This window comes from Bactrocera tryoni, chromosome 5, assembly GCF_016617805.1.
Source record: "Bactrocera tryoni isolate S06 chromosome 5, CSIRO_BtryS06_freeze2, whole genome shotgun sequence".
Taxonomy (NCBI): domain Eukaryota; kingdom Metazoa; phylum Arthropoda; class Insecta; order Diptera; family Tephritidae; genus Bactrocera; species Bactrocera tryoni.
The window spans coordinates 62,136,264-62,152,740 of NC_052503.1; the positions used below are offsets into that span (position 1 = coordinate 62,136,264).

At 35.4% G+C, this 16,477-nt stretch overlaps 1 protein-coding gene and 1 long non-coding RNA gene across 3 annotated transcripts; one reads left to right on the forward strand and one right to left on the reverse strand.

The window, feature by feature from the left end:
* Nucleotides 1-1,432: 1,432 nt before the first annotated feature.
* LOC120776475 (gram-negative bacteria-binding protein 1) lies at nucleotides 1,433-14,182 on the forward strand. 2 transcript variants are annotated; one of them, XM_040107151.1, is made up of 5 exons: nucleotides 1,433-1,849; nucleotides 10,564-11,140; nucleotides 13,177-13,364; nucleotides 13,432-13,730; nucleotides 13,848-14,182. In XM_040107151.1, exons 1-5 carry the CDS (start codon nucleotides 1,720-1,722, stop codon nucleotides 14,088-14,090), a joined length of 1,437 nt encoding a protein of 478 aa, XP_039963085.1. In that variant the 5' UTR covers nucleotides 1,433-1,719; the 3' UTR covers nucleotides 14,091-14,182. The 2 variants fall into 2 exon arrangements, with proteins under 2 accessions (XP_039963085.1, XP_039963084.1); XM_040107150.1 differs by lacking the exons at nucleotides 10,564-11,140; nucleotides 13,177-13,364; nucleotides 13,432-13,730; nucleotides 13,848-14,182 and adding exons at nucleotides 5,986-6,580; nucleotides 6,643-6,812; nucleotides 6,882-7,258; nucleotides 9,032-9,256 and having other exon boundaries at nucleotides 1,438-1,849.
* Nucleotides 2,084-3,469, reverse strand: LOC120776477. The gene is made up of 3 exons (XR_005705428.1): nucleotides 2,925-3,469; nucleotides 2,709-2,794; nucleotides 2,084-2,533 (listed from the first exon to the last, which is right to left on the reverse strand). It is a non-coding gene; the product is annotated as an uncharacterized LOC120776477 (long non-coding RNA).
* Nucleotides 14,183-16,477: the final 2,295 nt, after the last annotated feature.

Genomic DNA, 16,477 nt, shown 5'->3' on the forward strand with positions numbered 1-16,477 from the left:
CCGTACAGCCCTGACTTGGCACCCAATGACTTCTTTTTATTCCCACACATCAAGAAAATAATGCGTGGTCAACGATTTTCGTCGCCAGAAGATGCTGTTGAAGAATTCAAAAACCATGTTTTGGAGGTGTCTTAATCGGAGTGGAAAAAGTGCTTCGAAAATTGGTTTGAGCGCATGCAAAAGTGTATAAATCTTGATGGAGAATATTTTTAAAAACAATAAAACCATTTTCGTTGATAAATATTCCTATTTTCATTATTAGGCCAGAAATATACATATGTATATAGCCAGCCCTCGTATACATTAGTTTGATTCAAAAAAATTTTTTTTTTTCCTTTGGTACTCGGAAAAATAGGTTCCTAGACACCTTTAAGAAAGCCTATAAGTTTCATCATTCATAATAATTTTTTTTCATTAAGTTATAAAATTCATATTCTCGGTGGTGAAACTTAATTTCTCTGGCATATTTAGTTATTGATTAATCGCGCCTTTAGTAGTTTTAAACAGTACACGCTGAGTGAATTTGGTTGTTGTAGCTTAAGCAGTTTAGGAGATATGAACATTAAACTTATTAGAAGGCGGGGCCACGACCACTTTTCCAGCAGTATATATTGACTGGGATGAATAAAAATAAATAAACTGTTTATCGCTATTACTCAAATTCCTTGATCTTTCAGACTGCTTTGAAATTAAATCGGTTTGATGTTAAGGCTTGAGTTATTTTAACGAGCATATTCGAGATTCAAGTTTAAGTTTCAGCGTAAACAATAATTAGGAATCAGAACTTCAAATTGTAATAAAATCGAGAAAAGATATTCAGAAATGGAAATCACTATTTCATACTCTGAATCTGGTTCAGCGGCTGTTCTCAAATCTCAAGAGAATGTGCTTTTTTCACGCAAATATTTTGAACTTTGTGCCTGAAAAAGTGTTTTTGCAGGGAGTTCTCCTGCATTGGTGGTCATTTTATTGGAAGTTTATTGTGAACATACTCTAGCTATGCGAACATGCTAAAAGTGACTTGAACAATTTAAAAGTGGTGGTTTCGCTTGAAATGCAATTACGCGATAATTTATTAGAATGATAAAACCATTAACAGGGAATGCAACCGACACCAACTCATAACATTCAAGTGAGCGAATGCCGAAAATCTGCCGGAATTTGCGACTAAGCACACGGAAATAACTTACTAAGCCCGGAAAAATATGCGTGTGTATGTCGTTGCTTAACACGCGAGACTGATTGATTTCAGTGAGTATTGTTTTACATTTGTCAAGCGTACACACGCGTCATAGGTCAGTAAATAAAGCAAAACTGCAGTATTGAAGTCTGTTACTTAAACTTTTTTTCAGTTTTGTATTACTTATCTCCCTTATCAATTACAAAGCGCAGCACATAGCTAACTCGGTATTTCCCGCAACCGAAGTGAGAAGAGAGATCTTGTGAATAATTCTCACTGAGCTATCGATCATTAGCTTGAATCTATTGAATTCTCACCGGTTTTACTCAAAACTTGTAGTGGCTAGAATTTCAGCTGTCCTCTCCGCTTCCGATTAAGTTCATCTGTGTTGTGAATCGTCTTTTAGTCAGAAAGTATATCTCGCAATCAGTATGAAAACAAGCTTTGCTTGAACGTGTGCCATAAATTCTACCGGCAATTCGTCGTGTTTCATTTAATAATTTTTTTATTGTGTTTCGTGATATTCCAAGAAAATAAAGATGCGCTTATGCCTATGGTGCATATCCTTCGTATTTCTGTGCTGTTATGGTATTCAAAATGGGTTTGCTTACAAAATACCACCAGTTCAACTGGAGCTGAAAGAAGAAGGATTTCTAGTTTCGATACCGCGTGAGTGATATACTATACATACCCTATACTCTGTATGCACATACGTATAAATACTGTTTAGTTGGTTTTGGTTTTTACATGTATTTTTCTTTAAACGGGGGAACACTTTAGGTGCTGGTGCTGTTTGTGGCTAACAATAAAGCTTCATATAAACATTAAAAGCTAAAAATAATTAGTAATTGTTGGTATGCAGACATACAATGTACATATATGTATGTATATATTATTTATATGTTTAAATAAGGTATAAATCGAATAATATGTATATACCTTTATACATATAGGTATATATATATGTTTGTAAATATGCTCTCTGCCTGTAATGTATACCTTATTATTAATTTGCTGGTGAACAGAGCATACGTTCGATCATTCATTTCATCCGAAATCAAATTTTGAGTGATAACCTTTTCCATATATGAAATTGCACTTGAGTCTACATATGTATGTGCATTTGTGAAACTCTTGGTAATACCGATATTGCTTAATTATAGCGAATTTATTTTATGTCAATTTTTGGAATGCAGGATTCCGCAGCGTGTACGCAGTTTCAACAAAATATTCCAATAAAATTATACACCATAAACATTTTTGTCGCAATTTTTTAAATAGCATAAGTCGGTTTAAGCCAAAATCCTGTGCCCCAGTCGATCTCTAATGTTTTTGCGCTTAATTTTTTGAAATCTGAAAGCAAAAAAAAAATTATTGCTACAGATGAGTACAGGTAATGATCGAAGGACTAGTCAAAATTTTGATTCAGGACAAAATCATGGCTTTATCAAAAAAAAAAATAATTTTTTCAAGAAAGCCAACACTCACTGGCTTAAAAATTATTGTCAGAATCGAATTCGTTAATTACCTGATAAATATAAATATCTAAGATGGCCGTGTGAAAACTTCAAGCTAATTGGTCTAGCCGTTACGGAGTAATTTGACTCACCGATTCTGAAAACAGGGTTTCGAGAAAATGCGTTTAAAGTATTGGGGACCGTTTATACTGAGTTAAGAACTACACATAGAATATTCTTAAATATACATATGTACATTTGATATATATATTACGACAAAAAAGTACCCAGTTGTAAATAAAACGCAGAATATTTAATTATTCATCGATATTTTTTTTGCTGCCTTCAGAGTAGTCCCCACCAGTTATAATACACCTATGCCAACGATTTTCCAGTTCTCGAAACACTTTTCATAAGCTTATTGCGTTTTTGTCTATAAATTCGGTCACAATCGCACTCTTTTTGAAAAAAATCAGCTTTATCGTAACGTATTTCATAACCAAAATATCCACGAAAACCATTCGAACGAACCCGCGAGAGATGTCGACTCTTGCCATCTTTCTGTCACTTGCCTGACGATTTTCTAGCACTATATCCTTCACTGTTTTAATACTTTCATCAGTTGAAGAAGTCGAAAGTCGTCCAGAACGAAACATGTCTTTAACGATCTCTCGACCGTCAGTGAAGGTCTTGTACCACTTGTTGGCTTGTGTTTGTGAATCACCGTAAGCCTTTTCCAATATTCGCAACGATTTCACGCACGAAATTTGCTTAGAAATACAAAATTTGAGACAAATTCTTTGTTCAATATTTTTATCCATTCTAAAAACCGCAACGACTACTGAGGTGTACCGACTCAGGGCAGGGGGTATTCTAGTCTAGAAATGCTGTTTAACGGCATTTTTTAAAGTCCAATAAAAAAAAAAAACTAAGAACATTTTTACCATCCAATTTTTTATCGGATATTTATTGATATTTTAAGAACAAAAAAAAAATGTTTGCGATAATTTGATTAATTGCGGCGTGGTGGCGTGGTGGGGGTTGAAAATGAGGGTGCGCTCTTCCTGACACGATTCCAACACTTTGGGTGATCTGAAAAAAAAAAACAAATTTTAATCAGTACAAATGCCGCTATCGTCTGAACTAGGATAAATAAAAAAAAAATTTCAGTAAATGGCGACTGTTTGAATTTTTTACCCGTTTTTTGGCAAAGATCAAAATTTTTTAAAAACAGTAAAAATCAAAATTTTTTAATAATCCTAGTTCCAACCATAGAGAGATATATAAAAAAGATCCACACCAAATTAATCGGTTCATTAGAAGTTGAGAAATCATGTCAGAAGTGTCGAAAATAGTAGTTTCGCGAAAAACGCGATTAAAGATTTACGTTATACGATATTCGCTCAACCGGTATAGTTGCCACTTCACTAAAATGGCTATAACTTTGAAATTAATTTGAGTTTTGAAAAATCGTTTTAGGGAGATATTTTTGAATATCAAAACTATCGAATTATGAAAAAAATAAAATTTCGATTTTTTCAAATTTCTATACTAGAATACCCCCTTAAGCAGCTGCTGTAAACAAACTGACTGACATATAATGACAGCCCTACCAACTTCGCAAAACACATTTTTTTGAAATATCATTTACCTGGGGAACGTGAATTACAACTTCCGGGTGCTTTTTTGTCCCAATGTAAATACCATATATTTCAAAAATATCGTTTTTTTCACAAGTGAATATAACCACGTAAAGTGCGCAAACTTGATCTCTCAAACAGGTCTTAAAATTAAATTTTCAAGGATATGTTTTCCTATCAAATAATGAGCACATTATAAACCGTTACCGGTATGTCCGTTCGCATCGAATTTGTCTGTTTGTTATGGAATGTTCAGCATATAATTGTTCTCAGCTCTCTATAGCTTATCGTTAAGAGCTCGTAAAGAGTAATAAATCAGCTTAAAAGGCATTAGTATTATCTTATTAATATTTGAAAAGTATGTATTTGCTTCACTGGTTTGTTTGTGTTAAATGTATAAAAATATTGTTTTGATGATCTTAAGATTCTTATTATTTTTAAGACGCCAACACCTATGATTACTTTCTGGGATAGAGATACCTACCAGTCTTTAATTGATTTTGATCGATTTTATTGGAAGATTTTTTATGCCCTAATATTTAAATTCATAAATCAGACACTGCAGCACAGCAGACATCACTTTAGACTCAAAAAATCTTAGAATCTCAAAGTCAACGAAAAATTCTCTATGGTATGGTATACTATTATACTTCTTTGATATTTGAGATCGTATCGTTTGGACCACTTAGCCATAAAATAAGCTTAGCTCTTCGCTGACCTGGTAGCCTTGATTCTATAATACCGTACTTTCAACTGGTTATATAGTTTTAGTATTGTATTGTACATATGTATGTATATGTTAAAATTCACAAAACTATATTGACTTTAAAATCAGCTATTTGAGTACGAATTTTATAACGTATTTTTCTATGTTTAATATTCAATTTGGTATTAGAAAACATTAATCGCATCTAAGTTAAGATTTTCAGTTCTCAACATACTGTTTTGGTATGGGTGGCTATGACATGGGTCCACATTGTTCTTTGGTATTTAACACAATTAAGTAGCTTTATTCAAATGCTATATATTTATTAAGCTAACGCGAATGGTAACTTAAGAGGATTAATTGTGCATTATATATGTAAACTGTAACTAAACTATTTTATCCTAACACAAGTAAAAATATTAACTTCGGTTGCACCAAAGCTAGAATACCCTGCACAAATAAAACGGCTTTCCGTACAAGACGTTGACTTTGATCGTACAGTGTTTGTGGCCGCAATATGGTGGTCCGTCTGATATCGACCGTTCCGACTAATAAGCAGATTCTTGGAGAGAAAGCGACATGTGCAAAGTTTCCGATCGATAACTAAAAAACTAAGAGACTAGTTCGCGCATATGCAGACAGATCGCGCGTAGGCGAAACGGGGTGGCAAACTTAATATACCTCGTTCAGGATATAAAAACCCTTTGTATTCTATCGAGGTTTCATTACAAAATTAATGCCTCAGAAATCTGAGGGCTTATCTCAGCACTGGTGGTTAATCCCGTACTTCAACTAATAAAATACTCCACCATGTTTCAAACTGAATCTCACTACTTTACTAACTTCTATCAACTATTGCTCAAGAAACCCGCGTCAACACACTCTAAATTATACTTTAGCACTTTAAAATAGTTATGTGCACTGAATTGTATTACTAATATCTTGCAACAGTAATTGGAGAAGATGCAAACTCACAATATTGAAATACTATTATTAAAACAGATGAGGCGGGCATCGAAAATGTGGCATTCAATGTAAATCGTAATCGGCCATTCAAAGCTTTCGAGCAAGGCGAGTTTTCCGGTCGCGTTAGTACGGAAACCAATAATCGATGGATCTTTGAGATCAAACGTCGTCTACGCGAAGACGATACCATTTATATATGGACTGACGTACAATTTAATAAGAACCGTTTTCGTAGTATGTCCTCGCCGATCATGGTAAGTGAGGTGCCGTCAGGGGTCATAGCTATAAACGAAATAGTTAATGATAAAAAACCGACAGTGATAACAACCGAAACTCCACCGGCCATAGATCCACGAAATGACAATTGTGAGCCAACATTGACGATAATACGTAATCGTAACGCATGTCGTGGTGAACTTATATTTGAGGAAAATTTTAACGGCAACGAATTAAATGCAACACGCTGGCGTTACGAAGTGCGTATGCCGCTCGATATTGCCGATGCAGAATTCGTTTTATACGATACGAATGCAGAAATTACAAATGGCATGCTAAAGATAGAACCGCGCATTTGGGGTAATGATAACCCGGATGCTGACATACGTAGGGGAAATTTAAATTTAGGTGTAAGGTGAGTGTGACCGCTTACAAAAGTATATTTTTATTAGCTATAATCGTATCAATTTTCCGCAGATGTACCGCCTATCAGAATTCTGATATCGAATGTAGGCGCCAAGCCTTCGGACGTGTTGTGCTACCACCCATACTCACCGCCCGTATCAACACCAAACACGCATTCAGCTTCAAATACGGACGCGTCGAAGTGCGAGCCAAACTGCCACAAGGCGACTGGCTATTCCCGCGTAGGTTTCTGACAGTGAAAACTGATTGACATTAAACTATATTTTTATTAAACTTTGTTTTTCATTAAGTTCTGCTGTTGGAACCGCTCGCCAATTTGTATGGCCAACAAGCATATGCCTCAGGTCAAATGCGTATAGCATTCATACGCAGCAATCTGAATCTACAAACTAGTGGTGGCATTGAAATGGGCGGTCGTGTACTCTATGGCGGCGTCGTACTACGCCCCGAAGCGAGTTATCGCAATACATTCATGGTGAATACTAGCCGTGATGCCCATTTTGGTGCAACATTTCATATTTACTCGCTAACATGGGACGATCAACGTTTAAGCTTTGAAGTGGATGGACAAAAATATGGCAGTATAGATGGCGGATTCGCGCAACACGAAATGGGTCATAATTATGCATGGACAAATGGAAATCATATGGCACCATTCGACCAAGAGGTTTGCTTTTAATTGTTTTATTACTAAACGTTTAAGTAATGTAAATACACCAGTTGCGGGCAGCAGGGGAGAGTGGATACGTATCGAATTATATAAAGTGCTTTCAAAATGTGTTAATATATTAACATGTTTACTTTTTATAGGCCTCGGCGGAGTTAATATTTAGCTCATTCAGCAAATTTATTTTTTCAATCATGAGACGGATTTCCTGAAGCAAATAACTGAGCTTCGATAGTACTTTTCTCGCAGATAGTTCGCGTGTCACTTGTCTTTTATTACATTTTTCACATAACGGTTGTTTGTAAGTCCTAAAACTAAAAGAGTCAGATATAGGGTTATATATACCAAAGTGATCCGGGTGACGAGTAGAGTTGAAATCCGGATGTCTGTCTGTTCGTCCGTCCGTCTGTCCGTCCGTCCCTCCGTGCAAGCTGTAACTTGAGTAAAAATTGAGATATCATGATGAAACTTGGTACACGTACATATTTCTTATAATAATCGGCCCACTGCCACGCCCACAAAATGGCGAAAACCGAAACCTATAAAGTGTCATAACTAAGCCATAAATAGAGATATTAAAATGAAATTTGGCACAAAGGATCGCATTAGGGAGGGGCATATTTGGACATAATTTTTTTGGAAAAGTGGGCGTGGCTCCGCCCCCTACTAAGTTTTTTGTACATATCTCGGAAACTACTATAACTATGTCAACCAAACTATATAGAGTCGTTTCCTTCAGGCATTTCCATATACAGTTCAAAAATGGAAGAAATCGGATAGTAACCACGCCCACCTCCCATACAAAGGTTATGTTGAAAATCACTAAAAGTGCGTGAACCGACTAACAAAAAACGTCAGAAACACTAAATTTTACGGAAGAAATGGCAGAAGGAAGATGCACCCAGGCTTTTTCTAAAAATTGAAAATGGGCGTGGCGTCGCCCACTTATGGACCAAAAACTCTTCACTAATATCTCAGGAACTACTCCACCGATTTCAATGAAATTCGGTATATAATATTTTTTTAACACCCTGATGATATGTACGAAATATGGGTGAAATCGGTTTACAACCACGCCTTCTTCCTATATAACGCTATTTTGAATTCCATCTGATGCCTTGTCTGTATAATATATACATTAGGAACCAATGATGATAGCGGAATAAAACTTTACACAAATACGATATTTGAGCTGAGGTATCCCTTGTGGAAAAATTGTCCTGATCGGACTATAACTTTTCAAGGTCCCTGATATCGAACACGAAGAACTCAGTGCCTAACCTAATCTAACCTAATTTTTCACCGAAAATATCGGTAAATCTCTCAGATATTTTCATGTAATTCAGAGGGCATCATTTTTATACTCTTGCAATAAAGTTGCTAATAACGGTATCTCGATTATCACTTTATGATGCGAGAGTATAAAATGTTCGGTGACACCCGAACTTAGCCCTTCCTTACTTCTTGATCTTATAAAAGATTGGAAAGGTTTGTTCAAAATTTTTTAAAAGCTGTCGTTCTGTCTCAGATGCGATCGTATAGTTATTACGTTCTCAATTTTCTTTACTATAGCAACCGCTTTTTGAATGAGGCTTTATATGAAAGGCAAATTTGATGCTAGTATATTTTAATAGACCTTACGAACTACGGAGTACTCTATATACTGCTAAAACTACTTATTATTCCGCTCCACAAATACTAAAACCTTTCTTATATGAATATTTATAGTTAATCGTTTTTTTTTTCGTCTTCCAATTCGTTTCTCTATTGAAGTTCTTCATTACACTTGGTGTCGCTGCTGGTGGACATGGTGATTTTTCGGATGATAGCTTATCAAAGCCCTGGGCAAATACGTCGCCCAAAGCAGCACTGAATTTTTGGCGCGATCGAGGCAATTGGAAATCAACTTGGACCAACCCATCACTGATTGTTGATTATGTCCGTGTCTATGCAATATAAATACATAACAAAAATTCTCCATACTATGTACATACATATCCGGCATTTATTGAAATAAATTTGTTAACATTTTTCATAATTAATTTATAATTTTTTTTTTTTTGATTAAATTACGCGTGAACGACTGCTCAGAAATACTGTTCAAGTATTAGTACCAAAAAATAATTTGAGTCTTCGAAGAAAATTACCCTAATTCATATTTACCAAGCAGGAGATCGCGTTGAAGAGAACAAAAGCAAACTCTGCGCTATTTATTTAGATCGACGTATTACCGTAGAGAGTTCTCTCTGTTTTTCTACTTCGTTAGTTGGAAATCAGCATTTGGAACTATAATGTTATTTCGTACCTTAAGGGGGTATTCTCATGTAATCACTTCGAAAAATCGATTTTTTTTATATTTTGACAGTAAAACCTATTGAAAACATGCTGTGAAAAATTCAGACCGAAAATCATAGTATTTGATAAGTTACAGCTCATAGTCGCCAACGTGTCGTAAGCGACTGTCTACAAGGCGCCATGACAAGTCTGCAGCTGCTACGTTTCTAAACGCATTTTTCTCGAATCATCATTTTCTGAAACTGTCATGGTCTTAAACAAAAAGTATTCAACCGATTGCTTTAAAATTTACACTCTTTCTTCTACTCATTTATAGTTATCGTCTCTACCAGAATAGTTTATTTTCGAAAATATTTTCATATTTTTTTAAACGATTTTTAACGAAAAAAACACACAAGATTTTCATGACTTTTTTTTGAAGTTCGATATTTTTTTAATGAAATTGCTTATATTTGGTAGGGACGATAGCCGCAGAACTACTGAATAATAATCCATTCGTTTTTTTTTTATTTCAGACAACATGAACAGCCAGTGAACTACATTTTTTGTTGGGGACTACTTTGATTAAAAAAAAAATTAAAAATGTAAAAAACGAAAAAAAAAAATTTTTCTACATTTCAAAATACAAAAAAAATATATTTAAAAATTAAAATGACTTAATTTTGTTGTCGCATAAAAAAAAAAAATTTCCTAAAAAGTGGTAAAATGTATGCGTTCACATGAGAGTACTCCCATAATATTTCCTAATGACTAAAAGAACCTAAAGTATCAATATTATCGATACGGATACCCAATCTGTTGCAAATTGATAGATCAAAACGAATCAACATGACCAATTTACTCTCAAAATCATACATAAAGTAAGGACCAATAACGGCGTTCTTCTTCCGCCTCAAATAAGCTGTTTACGGCAAAAAGCCAGCGTCTATCGTTGAAACTTTTTCTCATATTATACTCTAATATTTTTTTGTAATTTAAACTAAACTAATTTCCTATTTCAATTTAAATAGATGACGATGGAATCACTATGGCAATATATAACATTGAGATTAATGAACAATGCCCGTTATTATTGGATTTGTTAACTAAACCAATGAACAATCGTTGGACAACTAAACAAGTCGCTCGTAAATTGCAAAATAATGCTAAAGTGAAAATAAATCTACTAATAATGCATAAGGAGGGTATATATTCACGAACCGATAGCGTAAGACTCTTGGACAATAATATCATTCATGAAACTATTAAGGAAGCCGACAAACCGATCGATCCATGTACCGCAGCTAAACCACAACTAAATGCCGATGGTGTTATTAAAAATAGCGAAACTAAAGTTTTTATAAACCAAAAACCTTCTAGAAGAATATTCAAACCAAATGACTTGATTTTTGAAGAGCTTTTCAAATCACCAAAACTATCCAACTGGAATCGTGGAAATTATCTTCACTCAAATGCAATAGGTGATCGATCTGAAGACTTTACAGCTGTAAGGGATGATAATTCGTGTATGACTGTAAGCCGTGAAACTTTACTAATAACACCTATAATATCGCAAGCGAAAAATAAAGCAACCATTGAACTCAAAAAGTAAGAACTTTTAAAGCGATTATACTGAAAATCGCTTAAAATTATGTGGATTTCAGTTCCATATCTTTCAGTGTGCTCTTACTTATTGTAATAGCGTAGTAGATATTTTTTTCAGCTCTTTCCATAGAACTTAAGTTTCAGGCTAGCCCAGTATTCAGCCATCAAACAAATCCTAATTTTGACTAATTATTCTAGATGAAAGAAAAGGAATCGAATTTTTCTCCTTTAGTTTATAGTAAACATCTTAGTTTATAAAAAAAACAAGAAAAAACGTTACCCTTCACAAATACAAAAGATTCCTTACAATTATTTAATTCTTCTCGTTCAGTTTGTTTGGCAGATGTATGCTATATATGTAGTGCTCCGATCTGACTAATTTCTTCGGATATTGCATTTTTGCCTTAAACAGTAAATAACCTACGCCAAATGTGAAGATATCTTGTCAGATTAGAAATTCTTGGGGAGAAAATAACGTGAGACTAGTTCGCGTATATACAAACAGACGAGTGGACGAACGGAAACACAGACAGACGGACATTGCTAAATCGACTCAACTCGCCACGCCTATTATTATTTAGATATTGGATAGTCGAAAAAGTATTTACGTATTTTGTCAATAGATGTCGTTGCAGTCGTATATTTCCAGCGCTACCAATACCGTATAGTGTTGAAAAGGTGAGATTTGAAGATTCATAATAAATTCAAGGAAGTTGAAAAGAAGTTACAGCTGTTCAAAAAGGAATGAAAATAATAAAGAAATTCGCTATATTTTGAGATAAAAAAGGGAAGAATGGCACGCAAGCCACTAATGAAAATTGTAAAGTTTACGGAGACATTGCTGTATCGCGTAGCACAACAATGGTTCGCTCGCTTCCGTTCTAAAAATTTCGATTTACACTGATGGAATAATGGCTCTAGCAGAAAAATGGCAAAAAGTGGTCGACCAAAATAGTACATATTTGTCAATTTATTTATTAGTATAAATATAAAAAGGTTCTGCGCCAACTACCGTGGGATAAGCCTCCTCAACATCGCTTATAAGGTTCTATCGAGCCGACAACTGATGAGTCAACGTTACGAGTTTTCGAGAGAAAAGTTCTGCGAAATATTTATGGTCCTTTGCGCGTTGGCCACGGCGAATCTCGCATTCGATGGATCGATGAGCTGTACAAGATATATGACGACATTGACATAGTTCAACGAATTAAAAGACAGCGGCTACGCTGGCTAGGTCAAGTTGTCCGAATGGACGAAAGCACAACAGCTCTGAAAGTATTCGAAGCTGTACCCACCGGGGGAAGCAGAGGAAGAGGAAGACCTCAGCTCCGTTGGAAGGACCAAGGGGAGAAGGACCTGGCTACGCTTGGAATATCCAATTGGCGCCAAGTAGCGAAAATTAGAAATGAATGGCGCGCTGTTGTTAACTCGGCTATAATCGCGTAAGCGGTGTCTACGCTATAGAAAAAATAATTTGAAGTTTGATTAGAAATACGAAAAGACTTTTTCGACTATCCATATATATATTTTATAGAACCTCCGTCGATTCCTTCTAGGTTCGCGCTACTTAAAAGCGGATTTTTAGTCTGCTTAGACCTTACTAAGTGGATACTTGTAATAGTCTTCGAGTACGATCGACTGCTGATTGAAAAAATACTTAAAAATTGGACAGGATTTTTAATAATGTTTTGTGTCATGTTTTAGAACCTTAAAGAGTACATTAGGTAAAAACCAAATATATATATTTTAAAAAACTTGAACTGGTCTAGTCCAGGACTAGAGAAATTACAATACTTGTACTTTCTTGACGATAGTAAAGATGAGAAGTGAAGAAATCCACTTGAAAAAAATTTGGTTTCGTGCTACGCTTCACAAGAAAAATAAAATTCGAACATAACATAAGTTAAATTGTAGTATCTACATTTTTATAGGAACTATGTATTTCTATTCGTTTAAGTCTGTAAAGAAACAAAAACAATTGAATTGTCAAAAAGCACCATTCTTATTTTAAAAGTTTACATCTTTGTCTGTCTTTATAGTTGTAAACAGCCTGTTTGCTATGAAAACAATACTTTTACTTGCGCATATGTACAACATAAAAACAGGTCATATGCATATCCCCCACCAGTAAACACGTCGAGAATCGACACAAATGGAAAATTCAGTTTTACATATGGACGTATTGAAATATATGCAACCTTGCCCTACGGTGATTGGCTATTCCCCTGTAAGTGGGAAAATAGTTCTAATATTTGAAATATGAATTATGTGCTTCTTTATACATATGTATATAGATATGATGCTTGTGCCTGACAATCTCAGTTGTACTACGCGAAAACAACTCCGAATAGCTTTCGCCACGTCAGTAGATATTGAAAATAACCGAATACGTGGTGGCCCAGTAATATTAAATGGCCTACCTAATAAAGGTAAATTATATTTCGTTCGTACAAGTCATATGGCCGCCGGAATGGATTTCAACGCAAATGGCTATCACAACTTCACACTAGTATGGACTTCAACCGAAATACATATGTACGCCGACAATAAGAAGTACGGTTGTTACATTAATAACGGCGAATATGCGGAACCTGTAAGTGTTTGCAAATATGTATTATATACATATGTATGTACATATATATATATACTTATATATATTTAATATTCATTATATTATGGATCTATTTTCTCTGTTTATTATCGTATCTAGTATCATATCGTTTTGGGCGTTGGAGCTGGGGGACACCTTGAATTCGAGGATACGAGAGCGAAGCCATGGAAAAATACACTAGATAACGCATTTGCTTTATTCCATCGAAGTTTCACAGGTTGTTGCGAAAATGCGACTGTTAAAAAGGAATGCCGTGATTCAAAGAGAAAAAGAACATGCAGCAGGGAGTGGGGTTCGCAGGCTGCCATGGCTGTGAAATATGTGAGAGTGTACGCTGTGTAACATTATCTATATATATGTATATCTAGATTTTTTTGAATTCTTGTAAATGCGCTACCACCCGATTTCTAAAAATAAAGAAATAATTCAATTTATTTGCACAAGATGTGTTCAATGCGCCAAGGCTTAGGAAGTAGTGAATCGAACTAACAACTCATATCAAATAAAAAATTTAATTACCAAAGTTATAGTTGTTTGTGTTGATCCATTTCCAAAAACAGGCACTTGCACCCAACTCTTTTTTACACGGTAGATACGTTCCTCAGAAATCCGTGTAAAAAAAGAGGCGTTTCCTATAGTAAAATGGGGGATTCGTTCTATGTCATCTGAAAACCGTGTAAGATGAAATAAAGAACTATATTTACTTTGAAAAACCGTGTAAAAAATGTTGAAAACTATAAAATTTCATTATCCATTGTAACGAAGCTTTTTGCTGCCCCTGCTTTTACAAGTATAATTTGCTGAGGTATACTCGCCGTGTAAAGGGTTCGTTACAATAAATTTGTAAACATTGGGGCTCTTCTGCGAATCGTACTCTATTTTACTTTTATTATAATTTTAATTAAATTTACAAAATTTGTCTCCCGCGTTGTAATGTCGTCGCCCTAGGAAAGTGCTTTCAGGATAACGGTTCAGTGTGGTCCGTTAGGGCAATACCATTTCCCACTCTGCTGCGTTCCTGGTTGCTAGACGACTGGCTGCTCTCTATCGCGACGATCACGCTCGGTTACTTCTGCCGGCGCTCGCGTAGGCTGCAATGACGATGTCCTGCGACCTGAGTTGACGCTCCCGTGCTACGACGACTACGCTCAGCTATTTCTGCCGGCGCTCGTGTAGGCTTCAATGACGGTGTCATGGCGTACACGTTGACGCTCGCGTGCTACGACGACTACGCTCGGCTACTTCTGCCGACGCTTGTGTAGGCTTCAATACGCTGTCCTGGTATACACGTTGACGCTCCTCTGCTACGCTGGTGATGTCCTGTTCAAACACTTTGCCGCGTAAATATACCGGACCACGGAAGACTGCGTTAGCGACCGCAATGTTAATGGTTGAGTTGGTCAGAAGATAAACTCACTACCAGGCTCGCCCTTAACAGACGGCGTTCACAAGTCAGGGTACCAAGCAGAGATAAAGAGATGTCCAACTCCTCTCTCACTGGAAGTGAGAGAACAATTGCCAAACGTCAAAACCACCTAAACTTTGACAGTTGACTGGATTGGGAGGTTTTGACGTTTTGTAATTGGAATGACTGGAATGACCAGATTGAAATTATATCAAAAATATATGTGAACGGAGGAATTTGTTGCCGCCGTTCAAGATCGCTAATAAAAATTTAAAACAATGAAAATCCAAGAAAATGTGAAATTTAAATATATTTTATGAAACGTTTTGTAATTTGATGCATAATAGAATTAATTTTCAATTACAAACAATTAAAAACATTTATTAATTTAGAACTAATAGGCCCAATTCACCTTATTAGGTGTTGAAAGATCAAATGTTAGTTGTTTTAATGTACCATAAAATCACGAAAAAGGATTTAAGTAGTTTCGCTATATATTAAAAGTCCAATATATAACAATTTGCAATCGTAATAAAGTATTTTAATTTAAAATGCCCAAAAATTCTTATTTTGTTCAATCTGGCCATAATGGAAAATGTTATAAAAAACGCTTATTTTGAGGCGCTCTCACACTGGAATAAGTTGGGCATCCCATTATTCCTGGTACCAAGACTAGCTAGAGGCTAAACTCACTGCGTAGTCTGATGCTGAACGTGTGTACGTTGTCACAGTTCCGTGCTGATTGCCTGATCATCGGTCACCTAACCAGTGCTGCCAACTTTTGACCAGGAAAAAAAGCTGTTTTTGACGGGAAGAATGGAGAAAAAAGCTAAAAAAAATGATAAGATATTCCAAAAAAAATCTAAAAACAAATGTATCAAAAATAAGAAAAAATGTCTAAAAAAAATAACAAATTATTAAGTTCATTTTTGTTTAAAAGATTTCCATTAATTTTTCTATATCGTCTTGGTCTGTCTCATTTTCGTATGACATATTCGTGCCTATCATTCTTCGTAATCCGTTTCTGTATATGAAAATAAAAATGAATAGAGTATATCTTTTGCTTGAAATAACACTTTACCTTATGCTTAGAATGCTGTTAGTCGTGGCGAGGCCTATTGAATTTCTTAATTTTGATTTAATTAGGTTAACCTGGCTAAAAACCCTTTCTATCTCCGCGTTTGACCAGGGTAAACACAATATTTGAATGGACTCATCGAGGAGGAGGCTGCATTTTGATTCTCCGATATCTTGGCGTAAGTCTTCAGAAAAGTGTGGTCCTAATACATTTTTTAAAATGTTTGTGCATTTGGTCCGGTGCTCC

Excerpts from the sequence above, each read along its gene's own strand:
- LOC120776475 (XM_040107150.1), top strand. The coding sequence starts at position 1,720 with ATGCGCTTATGCCTATGGTGCATATCCTTCGTATTTCTGTGCTGTTAT. Across the intron at positions 6,581-6,642 it reads AATTTAAATTTAGGTGTAAG|ATGTACCGCCTATCAGAATT; the intron begins GTGAGTGTGACC and ends AATTTTCCGCAG. Across the intron at positions 7,259-9,031 it reads TGGCACCATTCGACCAAGAG|TTCTTCATTACACTTGGTGT; the intron begins GTTTGCTTTTAA and ends TCTCTATTGAAG.